This window comes from Erpetoichthys calabaricus, chromosome 5 (genome assembly GCF_900747795.2).
Source record: "Erpetoichthys calabaricus chromosome 5, fErpCal1.3, whole genome shotgun sequence".
NCBI classification, from domain to species: domain Eukaryota; kingdom Metazoa; phylum Chordata; class Cladistia; order Polypteriformes; family Polypteridae; genus Erpetoichthys; species Erpetoichthys calabaricus.
Window position 1 is genome coordinate 229,724,790 of NC_041398.2, and position 27,157 is coordinate 229,751,946.

The following is a 27,157-nucleotide window of genomic DNA, read 5'->3' on the forward strand; positions in this document are numbered from 1 at the left end:
GCCTCTCCTCTCTTCTTCCAGACTCTGGGACCTTGATTTCCAAAGGAAATGCAAAATTTACTTTCATCACAAAGCAGCAGTCCAGTCCTTTTTGTCTTTAGCCCAGGCGAGACGCTTGTGACGCTGTGTCTTGTTCAAGAGTGGCTTGACATAAGGAATGCGACAGCTGAAACCCATGCCTTGCATACGTCTGTGCGTGGTGGTTCTTGAAGCACTGACTCCAGCTGCAGTCCACTCTTTGTGAATCTCCCCCACATTTTTGAATGGGTTTTGTTTCACAATCCTCTCCAGGGTGCGGTTATCCTTATTTCTTGTACACTTTTTTCTACCACATCTTGTCCTTCCCTTCGCCTCTCTATTAATGTGCTTGGACACAGAGCTCTGTGAACAGCCAGCCTCTTTAGCAATGACCTTTTGTGTCTTGCCCTCCTTGTGCAAGGTGTCAATGGTCGTCTTTTGGACAACTGTCAAGTCAGCAGTCTTCCCCATGATTGTGTAGCCTACAGAACTAGACTGAGAGACCATTTAAAGGCTTTTGCAGGTGTTTTGAGTTAATTAGCTGATTAGAGTGTGGCACCAGGTGTCTTCAATATTGAACCTTTTCACAATATTCTAATTTTCCGAGATACTGAATTTGGGACTTTCATTAGTTGTCAGTTATAATCATCAACATTAAAAGAAATAAACATTTGAAATACATCAGTCTGTGTGTAATGAATGAATCTAATATACAAGTTTCACTTTTTGAATGGAATTACTGAAATAAATCAACTTTGTCATGATATTCTAATTTTATGACCAGCACCTGTACTGTATAAAATATAGTAAGTACTACAATAATTATGAACTATTACTAACTTTCCTCTATTCCGTTTCTCTTCTTGTTGTCTTGCTGTGGCATTTGATGCTACTGTTTTACTTCCAAACTGTTTTACTGCAATGGGAAAAGCATCTGAAAAGCTGAGAGCACTGAAATCAATTAGCGAAATGATTCTGTTCTCATAAGATCATGAGATTATACTAAAAAACATCAACACAAAGAAAAAAATAACACAAAAATGGTGTTTGAATTAAATTTTAATAATCCACAAACCTGACAAAAATGGCTACAAACAAACAGCCAATTAAAGACACAGCAGAAGCAGACATTACTACAACAATGACACTACCAGCCAGGTTGACCAATGCTCCTAGACCTGCTCCAACAATGATTTGTGCCAACTGAACCATGCATGTAAGAGCAGCACAGTCTACACCCATTCCTCTACCTTCCTCTGGTGACTTGCCAGTCTGTCTCTTTATCTGAAAAAAAGGAAACGAAAAGCAGCAAATTAAGTATGTTTGTGTACAGCATTTAAATCTATATAAAATGTTCAAAAGGTCTAAAAACTTCAATAGTGTAGAAATCATAATGTGTAACCTACTAATAAAAAATAAATAAATATTACCAGGTCCACTCTGAGACCTGACATCATACTAGTTTCCGAGGTTGCAAAACAGCTCATCCTTCTGGAGCTAACTGTGCCTTGGGAGAAGAGGATGGACGAGGAGCAGGAAAGGGAGAAGGAAAACTACCATGAACTGCTGGAGGCCTGCCATAGAAAAGAGTGGACCAGGTGCATACCAGTGCAAGTGTGTTGCTGAGGGTTTGCAGGCCATTCCCTCAGTAAAGCCTATAGAACGCTGTGTATCATTGGTGCAAGTAGGAGAAGAGCCGTCAACAACAGTGTGGAGGCTGCAGAAAGGGCATCAAGATGGGCCTAGCTGAAAAGGGGTGATGTGTTGGGACCACAAGATGCACACTTGGTCAACCTTGGTCGGGTTGCCTGGGAGAGGGTGTCTGTTGTAAGACCCAAAACAACTTATGACACAAGGAAACAACACTAATAATGTGTCCAAGTCTGTGTATCAGAGGATGAATGATCAACAGTAGTTCAAGTTCAAATATATTTGACATGTGCAGACTACAACCAATAAGTGACATTTATTTATGTTTAAATTTATAAAAGGGATTTTTTTTGACAAACTCCTAAGTATTATCTTTGACAATGGTTCAACCTTAAGTCATCACCTTTCTATGATTTCTAAAGCTATTTCTTTAGTTGAAGGACCTTGAAACATTTATTCATTCACTTATTTTAAGCACAACAACAGTTCACTTACTATTCAACAGTTAATTAGGAACATGTTTATTTTATTTTTTTAAACCTTGCTGCATTTGTAATTGTTGCATAGTGTTTTGGGCTGTCAGGTAGAAATTAGCGCTAAAGGAATAAACTGAATAAAACTGAATGGCTACCTGCATTTTAAACATATAATAATCTTCATTCACCAGAGAAAAGAAGGTGCCTTTCTACAACAAAGCTCTTTAGCTGAACTGGATTAGTATATACAGGGGGGCACATCATTTTATCAGTGAGTTACTCAAGTGAGTACCATCAGATGGAGTTTGGTACGCAATTCAATTCAATGAGCTTCACTGGCATGACCATAAACAGTTTTGCCAAAGAAATTGAAAAAATTGAAATAAAACAATTTCTATAACAGATTTAACAGTAAGGTAAAGAATTAGGGTAAAAAATAAATAGATACAACAACACTAATAATAAAATAAAAATATAGCAGCAGCTTAAAAAGAGGTAAGAATCAGAAATACCTGATCATTCTATACAGAGTAAGGTTTTAATAAGTGCAACCTTCCTCACTGTCTACCTTACAGCCCTCTACTTCAGCTTCCTGCATGGTAGATGATGATGCTGCAGATGCATCTTCCTCTCCTTGGTTAAGCCTCTGCTTAGCTGTCTCCATCCACAGGTCAACCGCTGGTTTTGGGTCAAATGTCTCTGTGGTCTTCTTTGACTGGTGGATGTGCATTAGGGCCATGAGGCGAGCATGTGACAGACGAGATCTGTGCTTGTTTTTTTATTATGTTAAGATTTGAGAATCCCCTCTCACAGGCTGCACTGCTCAAAGGCAGTGTAAGAGACAGTTTAGCCAACTTGACAATGTTGGAATAAAGATCTGGACTGCTTGTATTTATTATCTGGACCAAGTCATACACAGAGGATGCTGCCAAGCGTTTCCCTGTTTGCTTTAAGCGCATCCATTCTGTGACAGTTGTGTCTTTGTCAAGACTCAGTGTGACTTCATAATTCTGAAGAATGGTACAAACTGTTGTGTTGCCAAAACGATGTAAATCTTGTATTTCCTGAAGCCAAGTTGAAGGATCAAATACTAAGAAATGTTCACATGACTTCAGTGAGTCATATCTGATTCCAAACTCCTCAATTAACCCCCTGAGTAAGTTTATCTTGTCCCTGTCAGCATCAGCATTAGAAACAGTATATGCTCTGTAGTGGCCTTCAGCATCAAGCAAAAGTGTAAACTGTCCTATGGCCACCACGAGTTCATCCTTACATTTTCCAATGCTCAGCTTTTCCTTCTGAAACACAATGGATGTGGTCTTCAAAATCTTGCCAATGTTAAGCACGTTGCCCAGAAAACACTGTAATTGGTCTGTGCAGATAATGCTGCAAGCAGTTGCATTTTAATGGCTGGCGATAATCTTTATAATTTTAGCAGTGTGTCTGCCTCCACACAGACCATCTGATATTATGAAATTTGCACAATTTCACAAAAAAGTTCTTGTTCTCTTCACACAACTTCTTAAGCACAGTAGTATTTTTTCTCCACCTTTTTGTAAATAAAACTACAGCAGCTTGACCACGGAGCGATTAAAGGTCTCACAGTACGGAACGTTGCGATCAGCTGATTTTCCGCAGTTTTCTAGCATGTGTGCGGTGCACAGAATGTGCACATGGGAGTCTCCTACTGCAGCCAGTTGCCGTAGTTTCGGAACAATTCCGTTGTATACACCGACGTTAACAGCAGCCGCGTTTGTGCACACGGCGACCAACTTTCTCTTCCAGTTGTCCAAGTCTGCTTCCAGGAAAGGTTTAACGAGTCCGTCAGTTACAGCCCGCGCAGATCGGTCAGCACCCAGTTCGATTAGGCCGAGCAACTCCGTGGTAAACTGCCCGATGTTGGACACAGACGCAATGAAAACGATCTCCTGCTCGCTTTTAATGAGGTCTTCCGTATCCATCAAAAATCAGTCCCCAAAATTCAGCAGACTACAACTTTGCTTTCAACTCCGCGTTGGTCTGCATTATCCGTGTGGCTGCCTCACGCGATTGATACGCAGTTCCGACATTAACTCCTAGCCGCTCCAGTAAAGGAATATCTTCAGCATAGGAAGCTAGGAGACGAGCGTGTTTAGCTTTATGAAAGGCCAGGAGAAAAATATTACACAGAGCTTGCCGTTGTTCTTCATTTACCTTTGTTCGCCATCTAGCTAGAGGGTGAGTGGAAATTTCTTTCTGACTAACTTGTTTGTTAGAAATAGCTTGTACTACATTCATGTGCTCCTTGCTCTTTTCATGTTTGTCAAATAACATATGACTGAAATTCTTTGAGCCTGTGTAAAAGGCACTTGTTTTGTCTGCGATATGTGGATGTGAGCGGCACAACTTACACATTTCAGTGCGCTCATCATTAGCTTCAAGCCACGGCACATCTTGGAGCCACTGGCTCGGCTTGTTGTTTCTTTGCAGGTGGTGAAACGACAAAGTAGCTGCTTAATGTCTGTTGTTTTTTAGACATATTGGTAACACAAGATAATCAAAACCAAAAAGAAAACAACGTATATTAGCAACATGAGGTGTCGATGCCGTCTCTGACCGCCACGTACGCACCGATGCATGCGTACCAGTTATGTGCACCCCTGAGTATATAGCATCGTAAGCATATTAAATAAGGCAAAACGGCAGTTTTTCAAAGATAATATCAGTTGCCTCGAAAAAAAAAAACATGTAAAATATACAGGATGCATTACTAAACATCCCATCCCATTTTCTATCTTCCAAATCTGCTTTATCCTGAGCAGAGTTGCGAAGAAGCTGGATCCTATCCCAGGAAGCATAAGGCACAGGGCAGGAACAATCCCTGGACTGTGCACCATTCCATTGCAAGGTGGGAACACATATACTTAAATATACACTAGGACCACTTACAGTAAGTCATCCACTTAACCTGCATGGATTTGAACTATGGGGTTTGATAGCAAAAAATTATCTTAGAATTTACATCAAAATACAAATGACGATGACTACAATATCTACCAAAAGTCAATGAAGACTATCAGTAAATAGTAATAATTAGAACATAGTGCCTTTGAAAATAATAGTTGTATTAATAATCACATAATTCCATTCTCAAATTATATATTCTTGCTAAACCATTGAACTGCATAAAGTCATCAAACCTCTCTCTCTCGCCATTAAGTGCAATAAAATATTAAAATAATCCTTATGCATAACATCTACAGAAATGAGAATGCCAGAGTAACAAAAGTTGCCTAATTCTTATAAAGAAAAATAATTTGCCCATTTAGCAGTAAAAGAATCTGAAATTTCAGCCACAATATGGAAGCTCCACTGCATAGTCTAAGGAAATAAAACTGCTTTTGTTATCCCTAGTTGTGATATTGTAATCAAATTTCAAGTACATATTTATACTTTTGTGTAGCAAAAAATTGTCTTTTTGTCTAGTTACTGTGTAAGAAACGTTAATCTATTAACATCCTTCTGGACCAGCCTTGGTGTCCCAAACCATCCTAATCCACTAACAAGTATGTTTGCTGGACTCCCAGTTGGGCTTAAAGTCGAGAAGCACAAACAAATTATAATTGCCTTCACTTCATTATTAGCACGTAGACATCTAGATAGATAGATAGATAGATAGATAGATAGATATGAAAGGCACTATATGATAGATAGATAGATATGAAAGGCACTATATGATAGATAGATAGATAGATATGAAAGGCACTATATGATAGATAGATAGATATGAAAGGCACTATATGATAGATAGATAGATAGATAGATAGATACTTTATTAATCCCAAGGGGAAATTCACATATTCCAGCAGCAGCATACTGATACAAAAAAACAATATTAAATTAAAAAGTAATAAAAAAATGCAGGTAAAAACAGACAATAACTTTGAATAATGTTAACGTTTACCCCCCCCCCCCCCCCCCCCCACCCCGGGTGGAACTGAGGAGTCGCATAGTGTGAGGGAGGAACGATCTTCTCAGTCTGTCAGTGGAGCAGGACAGTGACAGCAGTGTGTCGCTGAAGCTGCTCCTCTGTCTGGAGATGATCCTGTTTAGTGGATGCAGTGGATTCTCCGTTATTGACAGGAGCCTGCTGAGCGCCCGTCGCTCCGCCACGGATGTCAAACTGTCCAGCTCCATGCTTACAATAGAGCCTGCCTTCCTCATCAGTTTGTCCAAGCGTGAGGTGTCCCTCTTCTTTATGCTGCCTCCCCAGCACACCACCGCGTAGAAGAGGGCACTCGCCACAACCGTCTGATAGAACATCTGCAGCATCTTATTGCAGATGTTGAAGGACGCCAGCCTTCTAAGGAATCTTGCTCAACTGGAAGAATCCCACCCTGTCACAGTGGGTAACCAATCGTTGATACTATTTGAAATTGGAAAAAATCTAATTATCACTTAGCGGATCTGTTCAAAACTTTTTTAAAACCTAGAAGGATCTAATCAATAATATTTTAGAATAAGCTTTTATACTGGGGAAAAGGATTCTCCTCCCTCTTTTCTACTCTGAAAAGTTTTACTCTGGCTGTTGGCCTTCCTCTTTTTCCCTTGGGTGGGGGGTTGAATTGAATTTAGCTTTGTTAAGTTTGACTTGTTCGTATGGAATGTTACTTGCTTTTAATAAATTAAATAAAAATAATAATTAAAAAAACACACAAAAGACTTTTTTTTGTGGGAGTATGTCAGATTTGCCGATAGTGGTCGCTGATCTAGTCGCTCCACCATATCAAATTACACAATTGAAAATAGCAAATCAGCGTGAACAATCCACTTTGTTCACCAGCCATGGCACGTGCGCCATCAGTAATAATCCCAGTAATTATATTCCAAAAAAATCAGTAACTGAGCAGTGTCTGATGCATCTGTGCTTTCATCACAGACTAACAAAAAAATAAAAATTCACTGCCCTGTCTCCTGGTTGTTGCTTAATATCTGATGATAGCTCTTCAATACACCGTGCCACACTGTTACAAGCTCGGTAAACATCAGCAAACTCTGTCTTCTTCTCAGGGCAAATGTTTTCAGCTATTTTCATAACATAGTCTTTAATAAACTCGCCTTTGGTAAAAGGTTTGCCATGCTTAGCAATTAACATAGCCACTTCGTAGCATGCTTTGGTGATGTTTTCATTTGACTTGTGTGCCTGCATAAAGAACCACTACTGAGTCGCTAAGTTATCTTGAAGTTGCTTAACTTTTTCAGCACTGTCACTCTGATAGCTCATCGTATGTATTAGCATGTTTTGTCTCGTTGTGTCTCTTTACGTTATATTCCTTAACTAAGGTGAAAATCTCATGACAAATTAGGCAAACACAGTAGGCAAGCAGTTGTTTCAGTTTTCAGTGAAAAAAATATTGTAATTTGTACCTCTTCTGGAAGCAGCAGCCTTCATGATCAATTTTACTTTTTTTACTTGTTGTAGCCATGACAGCTGAAGGCTCAGAGCAAATCTCATACAGCTAGACAGTTACGAGGGAACTCTAACAACTCTGTAATTGTTACACCGTGGTGCTGCCACCATAAGGTAAAAAGAGGAATTGCATGTTGAATTTGTATACAGTAATCCCTCCTCCATCGCGGGGGTTGCGTTCCAGAGCCACCCGCGAAATAGGAAAATCCGCGAAGTAGAAACCATATGTTTATATGGTTATTTTTAGAATGTCATGCTTGGGTCACAGATTTGCGCAGAAACACAGGAGGTTGTAGAGAGACAGGAACGTTATTCAAACACTGCAAACAAACATTTGTCTCTTTTTCAAAAGTTTAAACTGTGCTCCATGACAAGACAGAGATGACAGTTCTGTCTCACAATTAAAAGAATGCAAACATATCTTCTTTTCAAAGGAGTGCAAAGCAAGCAGTCAAAAAAAAAATCAATAGGGCTTTTTGGCTTTTAAGTATGCGAAGCACCGCCGGTACAAAGCTGTTGAAGGCGGCAGCTCACACCCCCTCTGTCAGGAGCAGGAAGAGATAGAGAGAGAGATAGAGAGAGATAGAGAGAGACAGATAAAAAAAATCAATACGTGCCCTTTGAGCTTTTAAGTATGCGAAAGTCCTTCAGGAAGCAGCTGCACACAGCCCCCCTGCTCACACCCCCCTACGTCAGCGCAAGAGAGAGAGAAAGAGAGGGAGAGAGAAAGTAAGCTGGATAGCTTCTCAGCCATCTGCCAATAGCGTCCCTTGTATGAAATCAACTGGGCAAACCAACTGAGGAAGCATTTACCAGAAATTAAAAGACCTATTGTCCGCAGAAACCCGCGAAGCAGCGAAAAATCCGCGATATATATTTAAATATGCTTACATATAAAATCCGCGATGGAGTGAAGCCGCGAAAGGCGAAGCGCGATATAGCGAGGGATCACTGTACTGTAATTTATTTATTTTGTTTGTCTGCTGCTAGCAGGCCATAAATAACGCATTTTAAGACAGACAAAATCTGTAGGAAATTAAATTAAACTAAGGTGTATTCAATTTTCACTTGCACATTCAGTCAAATAAGAAATTAAACTCAATGCAGCAGTGTTTTTTTGTGTCGAAGGAATTTCCAAACTCAGGTCAAATCTTACAAAAACAAGGAAAGGCAAACTCTAACAGAAGGTATCACAGTTAGAATTTGCACATGGGACACAAAACAATTCTACTCACCATTAATAAATTTTTGTGCATGTTAAATTTCCTAATGAGAAAGTTGAAAAATAAATTCAGAGATTATGTAATAAATTCTTAACTTTTTAAAATTATTATTTGCTCAAATATCCCTTGAGCAGATAATCACAAATTGTTGTCAGTGAATGCTAGGCAGAGTTATGCAGCCAACAGTGTTACATGCATTAGCAATGCACTCTTTGGGTCTTAAGTTATTAAATATAACAAAAATGCATAAATCATATAGAAGCCATCAAAACTGACAAGCATTTTTATATATATCAAAAGATCCTTTGTTTTTCATATTCTTTAATCTACCAGCAATGCTTCCTTTTTAGAATTCCTTATCATGACAGTGTGGTGTATAATTTTTAATTAAAATGGTATAATAATTTAAGTTAAAGATGTTAAGGGAACAAAAAAATTTAGGCTTAAGCCTGCAAGTCAACAATTAAGTTCTAATAATCAGACAATTAATTTTGTCATAGATGTACAGATTTTCCAATTTTTTAATCCTTATTTAGCCCTTATAATAAATTGACACATAACACTTTGTCATTTATTAAGATAAACACAATTGTGTTGTACAATACAATTTTTATATGATGTCATTACATTTTAAAACCACTTTTTAGATGTTTTGAAATGCAGAATTTCATTCTCATTCCTATTAATTAGCCACTGTGTGGTACAATTTGGTCACCAGCTTTACCAGTTGGCAGAATCAAAAATTACATTAACACCTCACTAATGCTATGTTTTCCCCCCAAAATTATAAAATACCAGAAAAAAATTAAAGAATGGAAACTAGCAAACATTCATTTACAGTTAGGTCCATAAATATTTGGACAGAGACAACTTTTTTCTAATTTTGGTTCTGTACATTACCACAATGAATTTTAAATGAAACAACTCAGATGCAGTTGAAGTGCAGACTTTCAGCTTTAATTCAGTGAGGTGAACAAAATGATTGCATAAAAATGTGAGGCAGCTAAAGCATTTTTTTAACACAATCCCTTCATTTCAGGGGCTCAAAAGTAATTGGATAAATTAAATAACTGGAAATAAAATGTTCATTTCTAATACTTGGTTGAAAACCCTTTGCTGGCAATGACAGCCTGAAGTCTTGAACTCCTGGACATCACCAGATGCTGGTTTCCTCCTTTTTAATGCTCTGCCAGGCCTTTACTGCAGCGGCTTTCAGTTGCTGTTTGTTTGTGGGCCTTTCTGTCTGAAGTTTAGTCTTCAACAAGTGAAATGCATGCTCAATTGGGTTAAGATCAGGTGACTGACTTGGCCATTCAAGAATTTTCCACTTCTTTGCTTTAATAAACTCCTGGGTTGCTTTGGCTGTATGTTTTGGGACATTGTCCATCTGTATCATGAAACGCCGCCCAATCAATTTGACTGCATTTAGCTGGATTTGAGCAGACAGTATGTCTCTGAACACCTCAGAATTCATTCGGCTGCTTCTGTCCTGTGTCACATCATCAATAAACACTAGTGTCCCAGTGCCACTGGCAGCCATGCACGTCCAAGCCATCACACTGCCTCCACCGTGTTTTACTGATGATGTGGTATGCTTTGGATAATGAGCTGTTCCACGCCTTCTCCATACTTTTTTCTTGCCATCATTCTGTTAGAGGTTGATCTTGGTTTCATCTGTCCAAAGAATGTTTTTCCAGAACTGTTCTGGCTTTTTTAGATGTTCTTTAGCAAAGTCCAATCTAGCCTTTATATTCTTGAGGCTTATGAGTGGCTTGCACCTTGCAGTGCACCCTCTGTATTTACTTTCATGCAGTCTTCTCTTTATGGTAGACTTGGATATCGATATGCCTACCCCCTGGAGAGTGTTGTTCACTTGGCTGGCTGTTGTGAAGGGGTTTCTCTTCACCATGGAAATGATTCTGCGATCATCCACCACTGTTGTCTTCCGTGGACGTCCAGGTCTTTTTGCGTTGCTGAGTTCACCAGTGCTTGCTTTCTTTCTCAGGATGTACCAAACTGTAGATTTTGCCACTCGTAATATTGTAGCAATTTCTCTGATGGGTTTTTTCTGTTTTCGCAGCTTAAGGATGGCTTCTTTCACCTGCATGGAGAGCTCCTTTGACCGCATGTTGTCTGTTCACAGCAAAATCTTCCACATGCAAGCACCACACCTGAAATCAACTCCAGGCCTTTTATCTTCTTAATTGATGAGGACATAACGACGGACTTGCCCACACCTGCCCATGAAATAGCCTTTGAGTCAATTGTCCAATTACTTTTGAGCCCCTGATATGAAGGGATTGTGTTAAAAAAATGCTTGAATTGCCTCACATTTTTATTCAATCGTTTTGTTCACCCCACTGAATTAAAGCTGAAAGTCTGCACTTCAACTGCATCTGAGTTGTTTCATTTAAAATTCATTGTGGTAATGTACAGAACCCAAATTAGAAAAAAGTTGTCTCTGTCCAAATATTTATGTATATTATATATAAGATGATTGTATTAATTTTGGTGCCTACAAGACTGTTTGCATATTGGAAGTTATTCTAAAAGACAAGACAGTTAACCATCTGTCCAAATTACTTTACTTTATTGCTTTTTGAAATATTCTCAGCTTTTATGAGGAACAATAAAACCACTGAGCCATAGCAGCATTTGCAATACTGTGTACACTGGATACCCAAGAAAAGAAGAGGCCAATAATCAAATCAGTAGAATCAGAGATTTAAGAAGTAGTTTGCAGCTGACAGTAGAATTAGCTTAAGCATAGTAATCAGCTGGCTGTATGTACCAAAGCTTTTTTCTGAATGAGAAAAGTTCAAATATGTGGATGTTAAGGAATCAATACTTGGGCTACCCTTATTACTTTATTCAAATCAGTTAGATACATATATAACAAGTTAAACTATGCTCAACTATGCAGATGGGACAAAGCTACCATAAGAGGATAAATAGATGCAGTGCACCAGCATCTGCAAAATGCATACACAGGGATCTGGACAAGTTAAGGCTTGGGCAGTGCTTACATTATAACACTGACACTAGTCTGTGGTAAATACTTAAGCAAGAACCTCGCTCACATGTCTTCTTCTTCCACATTTCCCACTTCTATGTGGGGTCAATTTGCTTGATCAACCTTCTTCATACAGCTAAGGTTATGCACCTCCTCATCAGTGTATCTCCTTCCACCTCTGTTTTGATCTCCCTCAATTTATCTTCCCCTGTATTTCTATTCCCATCCCTCTTTTGCACACATATTCATTGTCCCTCCCCATCACATGTCCAGACCAATTCAACCTACCTTCCTGTACTTTCATAGACATATCTCTCCCACTTTATTGTACCTCTGATTGCCTGATTTCTTTTTCTTTCCTTTTTTCTTCTCCACACATTTACCTTAACATTTTCATATCTGCATCATTCAGCTTCTCCTGTGCTCCCTGTACTACCCATGTCTCCACTCCATACATCATTGCTGATCTTACCACTGCCTTAAAACCTTACCTACAGTATAACCTTTGCCTTAATTCTTCCATCACACAATACTCATGATACCTTCTAAACTCTATGGGTTATCTCTGCATCTCATTTTCCATCTTGGGATACCACTGATCCTAGATATTTAAATTTATCCATTCTTTTCAGTAGCTCTCCCTGAAGGCTAACTTCTGAATCCTTATCATCATAAAACCTCATATAATCTGTCTTCTTCCTATTTATCTTCCGTCCTCAGTCTTCCAAAGCCCTTCTCCACTATTTCAACTTCCTCTCCACTTCCTTTTATCTGGTGCTACACAACACAATGTCATCAGCAAAAAGTATGCATCCATAACCAGATGAAAGAGGTAAGTACTTGAAGAACATCCTTGGTGTAGATAGATAGATAGATAGATACTTTATTAATCCCAATGGGAAATTCACACATCTACTCTAATTGAGATCTTGTATTTTAACCCCAACACTGCTTTTAATCTGAGTCCACACTCCCTCCAGGACAATTCTCACATACATCTCTGGTACTCCTTTCTCTGTTGTGCACCTCCAAACCTCTTGACGTGGCACTTGTAGAAGAAGAATGTTCTCCTCAGCACCATGTATTTTGTGTGTTTAGTAAATTAGAATCTTTATAATAACTATTTTGTAACTTGCCAGTGAGAGACGCTTTGGCTTATGAACTAACAAAAATATGTTATTCCAGGGTTCAGGAGAAATAGTGTCCACATGAATAAAATGTAAGCTGTTTCTTGTTTTTCCCTTTCTCAGAGTGAATGTTTCAGGGACAAGGTCACAAGGCTGCAGAACTGCACATGTAGTTTATGCAAAGGCGTCTCTCCTGTGCTTAGCTTCCAAAACACAGATAATGCTTAGCTCAACAGACATATTGTTTAACTTTACTGTTTTGATAAGGATGTTCTTTCTGTCTTATTAATCATGAGATGCTGAAGTATAAAAAACCCCTCCTGGCTTTTGATCAGGGTTCAATTGAGCTTTGCGGCAATAAGTTATACTCTTTTGAATCTCTACTTACTGCGACTCCGAATGAATAAATAAAGTGAATTGAGAAAATATTATCTGTCTGCTTTCCAGTGTGCCTTTTTCGTCCACACACTCCATCATAACTCTTCTCCAAATAAATATACATTAAATGTAAAAAACTGTTCTGTTTTTCTCAATGCTTCTCTATTTGCTGTTTCAGTGCAAAAACTGCGCCAGTTATTGCACTCCCTGGCATAATACCAAGTTGTTCCTTCCCTAAGGTGGTCTCTTCCCTAAGCCGTCTCTCTATACTGTAACTCTTTCCCAAATTTTTATTGCACCTAATTGTACTATGTACCCTTGCTAATAAAGCATACTTCAACTTGAACATGTGACTAATGTATTTTCATTTAAATAAATGTAATTTTTTATAACTAGGAGTTTAATATTTTCAGTAATTTTTAAACAATTAGAAAACAACAACTAAAAAAACTCCAGAGTAACAGTGGATTCATCACTGTCTAAAACTAAAGAATGTATGGAAATGATCAGAAAAGTTAATAGGATGTTGAGTTGCCTTGGAGTCAGGAGGATGTTAAAGCTTTTTACATTATGTCAGAGGTAACATCTTGAATATATCATTCAGGCTACAATGGTGCTAGAGAAGTGTAGAGTAGAATTATTAAATTTATTTCAAGATCATGGCCTATGTGCTTCTTTATAAGGAAAACATGAAGTAGCGGAGTCCTTTATCTTAAGAATACTGGCAGTGTGATTTAGTGGCTTAAGCACTGGACTGTAGGCCCCAATTCTACTGGTTTAGTCCCTGAGGCTGAGTTGTTATATGGACCCATGTGACGTGCCTTGATATTATGTTCACTAAACAACTTCTATTGTTTGTTTAGGCAAAAAGAGATTATGAAATAATGTGACAGAATTCTTCAAATGCAGTGGATGCCAATTAATTAATTTTTACAATTTTTCTGAATATTGAGGATACAAAGTTTTATGATACAATATTTGCAAGGCTTCCGATATTTTTAAAAGACACTGAATATCATGACACATGATGCTGTAGAGAAGGCTAAAGAAACAAAAGTGAAGGTTGAACTGGCTTAAAATGGATTATGGCTAAAAGTCTTTTAAAGCAAACAATACTTCTTTTTAATAACATTGCCATTTTGTGGTGTTCATTTTTTGCTGTATGCATTATATTACTGTCACTGACATGAGATAATCAAGTAAGAATCTTGCTGCAAATACAGTAAATGGCAATATATTTTAACTTGAACAGCTTTTTGTCTCTGCTATTTCTTCTTTCTTTATCATCACTAGTGATGAGCGAACATCGCCAAGTTTGCTTTGCCGTGAGTTCCTTGAAATCACAGAAATGTTTACGATATTCGCCAAAACTTGGTGAACTGCATTAAAGTCATTGGGGAAGGACTAACTGAACTAGACTGAACTGGATTGTAATGGTAATCATCTTTAAAGTGTCCCTGAGTCCTAGAGTAACATCTGCCAACTATAGTGGACCAATTATTGTGGCTAAAAAGGCAACCTCACCTGTGTGGCAGCACTGCAGTCCAAACCGTGCCTCCGTGATATCAAAGAAGAAAGAACACAGACAGAGATGCACAATCATGTATTTCATCAAAGCAAAGCAGAAATGCTGAAATCATTGTCAAAAGTCAGAAAAAATATGTAAATCTTTTAAAGGCAGAAAACTCAAAGAGGCTTGTCATGATTGAAATCCCTGGCTCGTTCTATTTTTTGAAGTCACACTGAGGAATCTCTAAACTGTCTGTGCTGATGCTTTGTACTTTTTCTTCTATCAAAAAGATAAATGTCTTGTAAATGGTAATAAACCTTCTGTTATTATTATTATTTCATAGAGTCTCCAGTGTTGGGTGCATCAGGCTCTTTCAGGTTTGTTTTAAATCTCCCTGTGCCACGTGGCTAATTATTATGCTGAGGGCATGCACCTCCTTCTCTTATATTGACATGGAACTCGAAGATCAACCTGCACATCTGGCTACAGGAACAGATAACTCGTCCCACAGAGTCTGTAATGGAAATAATCAGCATTATATACCCAAGGGGCAGTCCGGATCAATGTTGGGTGTTACAGCTCCGGAGGATGTTGCACTGGCCTTGCAAAGCATTATGCGGGAAAAAAAAAAATTGTCCTGAGCCAGACGGATTATTAGTAAATAATTCGATGAACAAGGGCGAATTCAGCAAATTCTCTGCAAATAATGCTTTGGCGAATTTCACTGATCAACACTACTCATCACATGCAATATTTTTGCAATGCTTTCATTTTCCTGTTACTGCACTCTATTAATTGCACTTGTAGCACTGACATCATAAAAAGTCTAAATTCAGTACTAACAAATCATAATAATATAGGCTTTGAGTTTCTTGTGCTAGGAGTTGATTTTTTAAGTACATTAAAAGGTTACTCACACTAGCCTATTTATCAGTCACTAAGGCTGCTTATACAGTAAATAAGATCTCCTTAAGCTGGCCTAAAGATTCAGAAAGCCTAACCTATAATTTCTGACAGTAATGTTTAAATGAACTACATTTAGTACCTACCTCCTCCTCCCTGTGGTACTCTGATATCAGGTTGTAGGGTACAGTATACATTGTGCTGGACATGACACCAAACACTATACAGAGAGTAAGTGTGCAGTAGACATTGGGGAAGAGAGCAATGAATCCTGTACCCAGACCAAAGATGCAGTAGCCAGTGAAGTATAGCCCTTTAAGGCCTATATATGGCAAAATGATCTTCTGAAAGTCTGAAGCCAAAATAAAATGAAAAATTGGTTAAAATGCTCTCAGATAAACAATAAAAATCAAATAATAAAAAAACACAGAATTAAATATAAATCAAACACAACACTAAATACTTGGATGTCAACCTAAAACAAAGCAGCACTATTAGCTTTCAAAATGTGAAATTAAAACACACATACATACAAAGAATTTCACCACTAATGTCAATAGATATTGATCTATTAATATTCTGATCCCACTTATGCTTTTACATGGGAACTTACACTAGACAGAAGACAATGACAATGCACTTACCCAAGTTCTTCCTACCATGATAGTTTTGATTAAATCAAACATGCCCAAATAGTTTAGAATGGACACACATGAAGAGACATGCATATTTCTGATAATCAGTGATCAAACTGGAACTGAAACACATATTTTTGGAACTGTTTAACTATAGCACAAATCTCCACACCACTGTTTCAGCAATCAACTAAATATTTCATAAAGGTTTGAGAATAATATCAGACTAAAACATTTTGGAAGCATTTAAATAAAAAGTCCTATAAAAAACATACTTTAAGATATCTCTTGTGCAGTACATTATACATTATGCATTAAATACAGTAAAAATCATTTTGCATTCATAGATATATTTCACAGTATGAGACATTATGTAAAATGCACAATTATCTACATCTGTCTAGTCTGTTAACATATACTATTACTTCCTAAATTAATTCCTTTTGAAAAGTCATTTTGATTGATCAAATTTCAGGGACTGGCATTTAGTGTTAACGTCATATACTGCATTGTGTTTGATAGTACAGTGTGTGCTTTAAAAGTAATGTGAGGAGCACATTCCTTTTCATGTGTTTGCTGGAAGGAGTTTTATAAAATATTTTGTGATGGGGATGGTGATGTTAGTGGGCCAGACAGACTGTAGACAGCAAGTGGGAACTTGGCTTGTTTAGATGTGTGAGTAGTGTGCTGAATGTATTAAGTTAGGGCAAATTTAGAAAGTTGCATTTTTTGGAAATGGGTAGGAAAGTTCTATTGCTTAGAAGAATTGGTAAAAATTGAGGGAGGTGCAGAAAAGGTAGAAGTAGTTCCCTGATCTATCTTCTATTCTAATTTGCTTAATTATGGCAGTAGTAAAATAGACTAAAAATAAATGCAATATTTTTAGGAGAACTATTCCTAATAACGCCTTAGTTTGTTTATAAATATGAACACAATATTTAAATATATGTACAATATACTCAGTTAAAAAACGGTACAGACAGACAGACAGACAGACAGACAGACAGACAGACAGACAGACAGATAGACAGATAGATAGATAGATAGATAGATAGATAGATAGATAGATAGATAGATAGATAGATAGATAGATAGATAGATAGATAGATAGATAGAACTTTATTTGTCTCCAGGGGGAAATTTGGCTTTTTACACAATCTATTTAAATAAATAAATACATAAATAGACAGATAACTAAATAAAATAAAGAAATATACATACACACTGTAAAGTCTCAATTGAAAAAGGTTTACCTATAATTAGTGATGAGCCCTGAATAAAAGTCAAAATATGAGATCAATATGACCACATGAGCATGTCCATCAGGTTCATGATCACTGTTAAAGGTCATTCACCTATCAAAGTTGCTATTAAAAAAGAAAATTATATGCATTCTGATCATGGTGACCTTGAGGTTATTGTCCTGCTGTTACAACACAATTCAACACTGTATTAGTCAACCGTATATATAATTCTGTGAGTTTTGTAGGGGCTGAATCATTTATGACCATGATGCCAGATAGTCAGCATGACTTGTTTGGTACATACTGTATTAGCCTATAGACATGACAGTGGGTTGGTGCCTGATATTGGAAATTTCTTACGCCATTCAGGAAATATCTTGGTGTTTCTGAGTAATAACACTATATTGACTGGAAAATGTCTACATAAATGCTTTATACAACCCACAGAGAATTTTAGGTTGTATCTTCAATGCATCCCTTGGCGATGATGACTCGCCTGCACGTATAGATGGCATTCCAATTAGTGCAATCAAAGTAACATCACCTAATGCTTAGTCATCTATACTGAAGTTAATACAATCCATGCTCACAACTAATACTCTGGTTATGAAACCATTTCTTACTTATACATGAACTGTTTCATATGTCTGCTTTCACTCATTGTTTTGAAAAGATTATAAACTGATTTGTTGATAGAGTGGTTAGCATTACTACATCACTGCTCCAAAATCCTGGGTTCAAATCATTGCCAACCCAAGGACTTTCTGAGAAGAATCTTCACAATTTGTTCTGTGTCCAAAATGGATGCACCTGCAACTCTAGTTTCCTCCCAAAGACTACAATAAGTGGGTTAAGAAACCAATGACATTAATTAGTTTAAGTCATTTTATTTTATTGAATCAGACGAAACTGGCTTGCACACTGTCTCACTGCTTTTGTTCTTTTAGAAGCCATGAATTCTTGACAAGAGTGTATGGCAAGAAAAAAAAAAATCAAACAAAAGGTGGAAAAGTTTTTGATTTTATGGCCATTTTGATACCGTCAATCCCCTTTTTTGTAATATTAGAGTATTACTGTAGTAGTCAATTCCAGAGACACAGGCCAACCTGAGTACTAAGTAACATGACAGGGTCTTTACTTACATGAGTATATTGCAGAAGAAGCAGCATTTATGCACATGCCCCAACATCCAATCTCAACACCTCTCTCGTACACTAAGTAGTCTGAAGAGTTGTGTTCAGCATATGGGTTTCCTTTGTATACAATCTAAATATATAATAATGTGGTAAAATACAATAAATAAAATCAGGCAAAAACATCTTTAATAAAATCAGCTTTTTTCTGGTATTGCTCAACTATACATTAAATATACATCAAATTTTCAGATTGTTAAAATTCATACAATTACTCATTGATGTAAAACACTGTACATTAAAATGCTGGTATTTAGTTAAGCTACTTTCCTTTTAAAATTGAAGTTCAATTGATCCAAATGATACTTCTGGTTAGATCTATTATACTGTACTGAAGGAAAGTGAAGCACGTTTAAACAGATTTGAGCCTTTGAACTGAAGACATCGCTCTTAACCAAAGAATTAGGGGAGGAATGGATCTTCATATCACAAGCTCTATCCTGGTTAAACATGCTTCACTTTAGTGTGCTACACAATATGTTATCAAAAAATCCATATGTTTATGACCTTGTGAGAAAGTGACTGGATAACTAACGTGGATAATGTGATATGAGCAACTTGAGATTTTTTCATGGTCATTTTCAGTTTGCTTGCTGTTGTTCCACATTGGTCGCTGCTAGACCCCATTGAAGCCTCTGATAGCAGAAATGTGTTTTTCTCTGTTCTATGAAGTGTATAAGTAAAGACAAATAAAGGAATTTCAAAAATGAAAAGAGAACAGATATTACTGGTCTTAAACAGTAATTGGATACACTATGTTAGAGTTAGGGGCCAGTCTTCCATGTGAATATTTTTTTCTTTAAACAAATATTTAATGTTTATCAGCTGTACTGTCTTGTTTTTTGCAAAGTATATTGATCTGAAAAGTAAGATACAAGCTTGCTTGTTTGCTAATTTATTGAAAAAAATCAACAATCGCACAATGTTAGAGTCAGTTTAAATAAAGGCTAATTTTACAGTGCATAACACAGGGAAATAAAACTGAATGAGGAGCTTTTAAAATATCCTTATCCTGTGTATTGATTGATTTGAAAGCTACCGGTAATACAATTCATGAACTGCTTCTTAAGAAATATATAAAAGTGAGAACAGCACTCTAAACACATATTTGAATGTGCCTATCACATATTAATTTCCATCATTTACACTCACTTTCAGGTACTCTTTCTTGAACCCCATTTACTTGCTCTGCGGAGGCCTTATTGATATAAAGATGGCAATGTAAAATCTGATAACATCATTTCAAATGAAATAAGGGGATTGAGATTAATGGTTTTATGCTAGACTAAGGGTAACATTTCTGTTTGGACTACTAATTTTATCATATTAACATTCCATCAGGCTGGTGAATTTTTCATTGTAAGAACTTTAAGCAAAAGATTAATAAAAAAAATACTTGTGCTATTGTTAGTATAGGCACTTGATAGAATTCATCATGGAGGACTGCATCAGTTTTATAATTGGCACAACAAAAGTATGCGGACCATTGTGGTTTGGTTGCGTAGATACACTGACCTAGTTATTTGATGTAGCTGCACTAGTTTTAATGCAAATATTCTTCTTCGGCAGCTAAGTAACAGCTTAGCTGTTGTGGTGGTTTCTCTTTTCTTGTTGTATCTACCAGTTTACCAGTATATCTTTACTCTTCTGAGGATGGAACCATTTTAAAAAATAAGTGTGTATGCAAAAACAGTGTATTCAAGTTTTGAGAGTTTCTGCGAAAATCATTTGTCATGTTAAAGCTATAACATCTTAAGGAAACGTCCACGTACTTAAGCAACAAGGAACAGGACATACAGTGTGTTAATGTGATTCATTCTGGTCGAAGAGTTTCTGATCTTCTTTTTAAACTGTGATTCACTTCTGTCATTGTTCTCTGGACTTTTTCTGGCTTCCCATTGAGCACTGGTGGCTGACAAATGTAAAAACTCATTTTAATCTGTGCTTCCTTCCTTGACTAGTCTTAATTAGATTTTAATCTAAAACACAATAATACAGTGATCCCTCGCTATATCGCGCTTCGCCTTTCGCGGCTTCACTCTATCGCGGATTTTATATGTAAGCATATTTAAATAAATATATATCGCAGATTTTTTGCTGGTTCGCGGATTTCTGCGGACAATGGGTCTTTTAATTTCTGGTACATGCTTCCTCAGTTGGTTTGCCCAGTTGATTTCATACAAGGGACGCTATTGGCAGATGGCTGAGAAGCTACCCAACTTACTTTTCTTTCACTCTTGCGCTGACTTTCTCTGATCATGACGTAGGGAGACTGAGCAGGGGGGCTGTTCGCACACCTAGACGATATGGACGCTCGTCTAAAAATGCTGAAAGATTACTTTCACGTTGCTACCTTCTGTGCAGCTGCTTCATGAAGCGACATGCTGCACGGTGCTTCGCTCTCTTAAAAGCTCAAAGGGCACGTATTGATTTTTGACTTTGTTTTTCTCTGTCTCTCTCTCTCTCCCTGCTCCTGACGGAGGGGGTGTGAGCTGCCGCCTTCAACAGCTTTGTACCGGCGGTGCTTCGCATACTTAAAAGCCAAACAGCCCTATTGATTTGTTTGCTTTCCTCTCTGTTTCTGACATGCTCTGCTTCTGACGCGCACTCCTTTGAAGAGGAAGATATGTTTGCATTCTTTTAATTGTGAGACGGAACTGTCATCTCTGTCTTGTCATGGAGCACAGTTTAAACTTTTGAAAAAGAGACAAATGTTTGTTTGCAGTGTTTGAATAACGTTCCTGTCTCTCTACAACCTCCTGTGTTTCTGCGCAAATCTGTGACCCAAGCATGACAATATAAAAATAACCATATAAACATATGGTTTCTACTTCGCGGATTTTCTTATTTCGCGGGTGGCTCTGGAACGCAACCCCTGCGATGGAGGAGGGACTACTGTATCTAAAATATAGCTGAGCAACTTTTCCCATTGACTTCTATAGAGTTTTTGAGATACCTAAATTATATTTTCAGTTATATTCTGGTTTGTTAAAATGGCATTTCAGATATTCAAAAAGTATATTTTACATATCTTTATTTAAAATTTATTAAGAATATCTTGCATATTAATCTCAATAAGTTAAAACAGAATTACAGATATGTTTAATTGTATTCTCCATTTTCGCATACCAAATTAACTGCATACTGTATAACATCAACTCAGATTATGACTAGCTAAAATGTTATGACATAACACCTGTGTACTGACTTGTAAAAATTTAACTGGACTCTTTAAAAATTGGAATTGGCCGAAATAGAATAGGGATTAGCATAGGAAATTAAATGTTGAAAGGACTTGCCCTTGTACCCTTTAAAGGATGGGCAGATCGATACTAATGTATCAATGCTTCCGATCCTGACCTTTTAATTTAAACATCGATGTTCACATTAAAAGTATCGATATTACACATTTTCAATGATATGCAAGTTCATTGGAAATTATTTTTTTAAAAGCATTTGATGGTAAAAATATGATTAAATTAAATGCATCATAATGTGCAAAATGGGAGCTGCTTATCCTTCTACGCTTTTCATCGCCCTGCATTCACACAGGCAGTGTTGCAGTCCACCTGCCAAAGCAGTGGGACTGCGTATGTGAGGTAATGGCAGAAAGAAAGTGAAGCGTTGTTGGCAGTCATTTTACTCCACTGAGTGAATAATAATGAAGCAAAATGTGATAAGTGTTAGAAGACTGTACATTATTACAGCAACACCACAAACCTAGTAAAACGCATGAAAGTCAGTCACGCTGCCGAACTTGAGGAGTTAAAACGGAGGTGATCAGAAGAGTGCAAAGACACTCAGGCTGCAATCTACTCTTAAAGAAGCCTTCCAGAAAGGCAGGCAGTACCTAGGTAATGTTAGTATTGTAAAATGATGCAAGACTGTTGTAATTGTTTAAATAGAAAATAATCAATGTCTATTTATTAGAGCATTGCAGTGGTGCTGGACAAGTTTAGCCTGGGATGAATCACCAAAAGAAAGAACTGACATGACATCATCAATAGCAGGAGTGCCTGTAAAAACAGCAGATCTGTACAGTCTTGTGTTCTTTCCATCTTTGTGTGGCTTAAATCTAGCAGTCCTTTTAAGGATAGCAAGGTACTAAAAGAACACAAATGAGCTGGAGTCAGCATTACAGTAGATTACATTTACAGCTTGATGAATGGACATTCTTAGAACACATTTTCAAACTCTCCATATTTATTATGTTAATTTTGTAAAAAAAAAAAAAATACTACACAATGTTATCTTTAAATCCCATTTCCCTAGCATTAGACCCAAGTATTACTCAGGCTGTAAAATGAAAGCTAAAAGCGGCAGAAGTATACAGTAGCTGTGTCCTGCATAAGCGGTAGTCCCGAGCAATAACTGGGTAACGGTATAGGTGTGTCTTCTCCTCTCACCTGTAGGTGTGCCTAGTAATAATGGCGTCTTGCATCACTGATACAAGCAGTGATGTTGAGGAGCCTCTCAATAGCAGTGATGACGAAGTGAATCTGTTTTCAGGCATTGAAATTCAAACGGACAGTGAAACCGAAATTGATTCTGATGAATCCGAAAGTGACGCTCACTCAGTATTTGCATCATTATACTTTTCACAATTGTAACTGCACACTTTTAGTATTTAGCCCATTTTACAATAAAAAATAAAAACAATTTCTTGAGCCAAAAAACACAATGCTTTTTACATACTTTTTCTAGGAAAAATGTAATGTTAACGCTTGTTGTTGTTCCAGAGATCGCTTGTAATTTCTGTTATAAACAAGCAAAGAAGTCTGATCTTCGACACTATGTGTAATAGTCTACTAATACAAAGTCTTTAACATGTGACTTTTTGATGCCCACACATATTGTAAATTTTTACAGAAGATTAACCATTCTTGAAAGACGACACTCTGGCTGCATCAGTACTGGTATTGGTATTGGTAATACTGGCATCAGTATCACTCAGTATTGGATCGAAAAGAAAATCAGCAGTATCACCCATCACTAACTGAGGTTTCAACTTGGACACTGGTGACTGAGTTCAAGAGATACATCCAGGTTTTATTTAAAGACTTGAAACTCTGCATCCAAATACAATTTTTGTTCATCTTGATATTTAATGTGTTTATATTGTACATATATTTACTAATGCTGCTGCAGTAAGATCCATAAGGTGTTGCTGCACACGGTCACATTTTACTGAAGGAACGGGTGCCCTGAAAACAGTGCAAAACGTGCACACGACTGACTGAGGTTGTCAGATTTATGCGGTGGTGCCATCACAATTTAAATCTACAGCCTGGACTCACTTTGGATTTCACAAAACAAATGGACTTGAGATGACTACAGCCGTGTGCAAAATTTGCCACACAAATTTGAATACAACTTTAAATAAATTCCCTAGCAGTTGTAATAAATGGATAACAAAGTCCATTGCATAATTTATTTGCAAGGACATTCTTCCTTATAGTGTAGTTGAGAATGCAGGAGTTAACAACCTGATTTGTACTCTCGAGCCAAAGTACATTATTCCATCGCAACACTTTTTCTCAGCTGCAGCAGTTCTCTGAAATATACAACGTGGCTAAATCAGAATTAAAACAGTTACTCTTTAAAGTGGAAAGTGTTGTGCTGACATGTGATTCATGGACTTTAAGAGAAGCACAGTGTTATGTTAGATAGCCACATCATTTAAATGAAAAATGGTCCTGTTATGTCCTACAAACCTTAGTTGTGCATGAAAGTCATACCGGGGCTAAGATGGCTGAGCTACTTTGTAATGTCACTGAGGAATGGGGAATTGAAGAAAAACAGCCAGTGTTAATCACCAACAACGTGTCAAATATGCTTCTTCCAGCTGAGGTGTTCAGCTTTCCTCATGTTAAATGCTATGTGTGCAGATTAAACTTGGCGACTTACTCAAACTACCAGCTGTTGCATGGCTATCAGGAAGAATAAGAAGCATCACTGGGATTTTCCACAGAAGCACCCAAGGCCTTCAAGCTTTTCAACAAAAGCAGAAATTATGGGATCTTCAACAGCACAGCATATTACTGATGTGCCAACCAGGTGGAACAATGCACATTATATGACACTGCCAATGTGAAATTTAATTCCATACATTTGTATTGTTATGGATACAATTATAAAGCTTACTTGTTAACTCATTTAAAACATTTAAATTTAAAATATATAATTAATTGTATTACACACAATGACTTGAAAATGTCAAGTTAGAGAGAAATTCTCTTCAATTAAAAAAAAAACAACAATAAACTGCAATACTTTACAAATGGCAATGCATATCGAATCAGCAAGCAAAAAACACTGTAGTATCGAACCAAGAGGTGTCTGCTTATTTCCACCCCATAGGCCTATCTACTCCAAAAAGGTACCTCCTGCCCCCACTATTCCAAAGTCTGTGACTTGACGATTGGTCTCCTTAGCCATCTAAGGTAACAGAAATGCTCCTCACAGAACGCATTTTAAGTTTACCAGTGACTACTAAGGCCCTTCATTTGTCCAGCTTACATTTCTCTCATAAAATCAGACAAAAGGAGCAAATAATACATGGAAATAAGTAGCAAAATGGGAAAGAAATGAAACAGTGCAATTGTAAAATTTACATAATTTTCATCACACACTCAAAAATAAAATAAGTTGCCTTAATATACTGTACTCTTTGAGCATATATAACAAACACCATTTTATCGGTATTGGTTATTTCTAATGTTATAGAATTAGGGTCAGTATTGCTTTGTATTTTTATCATTACATTTGTGTAACTGGCTAAACAGAGGGGCAATTCTTATTAATTAGAAATTTAATAAATACACTCATTAAAATCAGTGGAGCAGGTGTGCATGCATATGTTTAATAAACAGAAAAAAATGAAAACAATCTTATGTTGACTTTTTGCTGTCTTTCTGGTTTTAATTAACTTGACCCAATACAGTATGCAAAATGACTAAGAAATTAAAATGATAAAATTATATTACCTGACCCATAAAGTCAGTGAAGAATAGCATGTTGCAAAGAAAAGCAGTCCAGCCTATGAGATGACTGACACACAAATATCGGTAATGACTTGGCATACTAAGCATAGCTTTTACTAAGGACTTCAGTGTCATACGCTGTTGAACCTGCAAAACAAATCAATCATGAAAAAGGTAAGTGGTGAATAACTAGCAGTAAATAAGCATCACATTTACAAGAGGTCAGCCAAACTATAAAAATAATTTAAAATATATTTTTTACAATGTTATTTGTACTTTGATATCATAAGGTGTTAAATTTTGGTATGTAGATGATGATCCACATAAATTTGATTCATTCAGAATAGAATTTTATAATTTTCATTGGTTCCTCTGCTCAGATATTTTCTCCCCTCTGAGGTGCTCACTCTCTAAAATGGCAGTAGGTGAACTCAAATATGGGGCCTAGGGATTATAGAATAGTGTTCTTCGCCACCTATGTGAAATAAGTACACCCTTGGCACAGCGACAGAGAAGGCTACTCTGGCCATGTGTTTAAGTACAGCCTCTGCTGCTGTCTCAGGAAAAATAAGTGGATGAGAACGAATATTGGCCTGAGTGAATTCCTCATCAGTGACAAATTGTTAGACCTTGGCCATATTCCTGGCTTGTATGCCTTTTACAATGTTTTACAATGAACGTGTGTGAGGTTTCTTCTCACAATCCAAAAAATGTATGCGAGACAAATCCACAATTGCAGGTTGAAACTTTTGAGAGTGAGTATGTATGAACATGCATGTTTTGCATTGTATTGGATTCCCAGTGCAGTGTTGATTTCTTCTTTATGCTTGATTGTGCTGAGAAAATATAGTTACACTAATAACAAAAAGAAAGAAGAAAAAACTTCAAGCAAATCATTCAATTAGGTACGGGAAACTTTTAAGTAATACTGTCAAGTTAATATGGAAATGTGCATTTGAAACTTTAAAACATGTTAAATGTTAAAGAAATGTGGTTGAATAAGACTCTTTGAAACACAGCATAAAAAGATGCACTGCACTGACTTTTCATCTTTTCAAAGCAGCCAGGACAAAATACTTTACTGATTTTATTTCCAAAAATGATAACAAACCTAGAGATTTGTTTGAAACCATTAATGCTATAAGAAATACTCCTGACACTCAAACGTTTTTGCATTTTTTCTGGTAAAATTGATAATATTCAATCTTCTATTACATATCAATCTCAGTTCCTTTGTTGTACCTGACTTGCGATGTAGTATATTGTCAATCTGACCCTATTTGCCTTTTCTCTCTTGCAAAAACTGTGTCCAATATAAGGTCCACATTCTCCCCCTGAATGTAATTCTAATGCAT

The 27,157-nt window shown here is 37.0% G+C and overlaps 1 protein-coding gene across 1 annotated transcript in view; it reads right to left on the reverse strand.

Annotated features, from left to right (window-relative positions):
- Window positions 1-1,066: 1,066 nt before the first annotated feature.
- The window catches only part of slc45a2 (solute carrier family 45 member 2), a 75,105-nt gene continuing 49,014 nt past the window's right edge, over window positions 1,067-27,157 (reverse strand). Inside the window, exons 4-7 of the mRNA XM_028803036.2 lie at window positions 25,806-25,949; window positions 18,769-18,892; window positions 15,894-16,099; window positions 1,067-1,302 (exon numbers count right to left, since the gene is read on the reverse strand). Of these exons, the coding sequence (XP_028658869.1) occupies window positions 1,078-1,302; window positions 15,894-16,099; window positions 18,769-18,892; window positions 25,806-25,949 (699 nt within the window). The 3' untranslated portion in view covers window positions 1,067-1,077. The remainder of the gene's footprint in view (window positions 1,303-15,893; window positions 16,100-18,768; window positions 18,893-25,805; window positions 25,950-27,157) is intronic.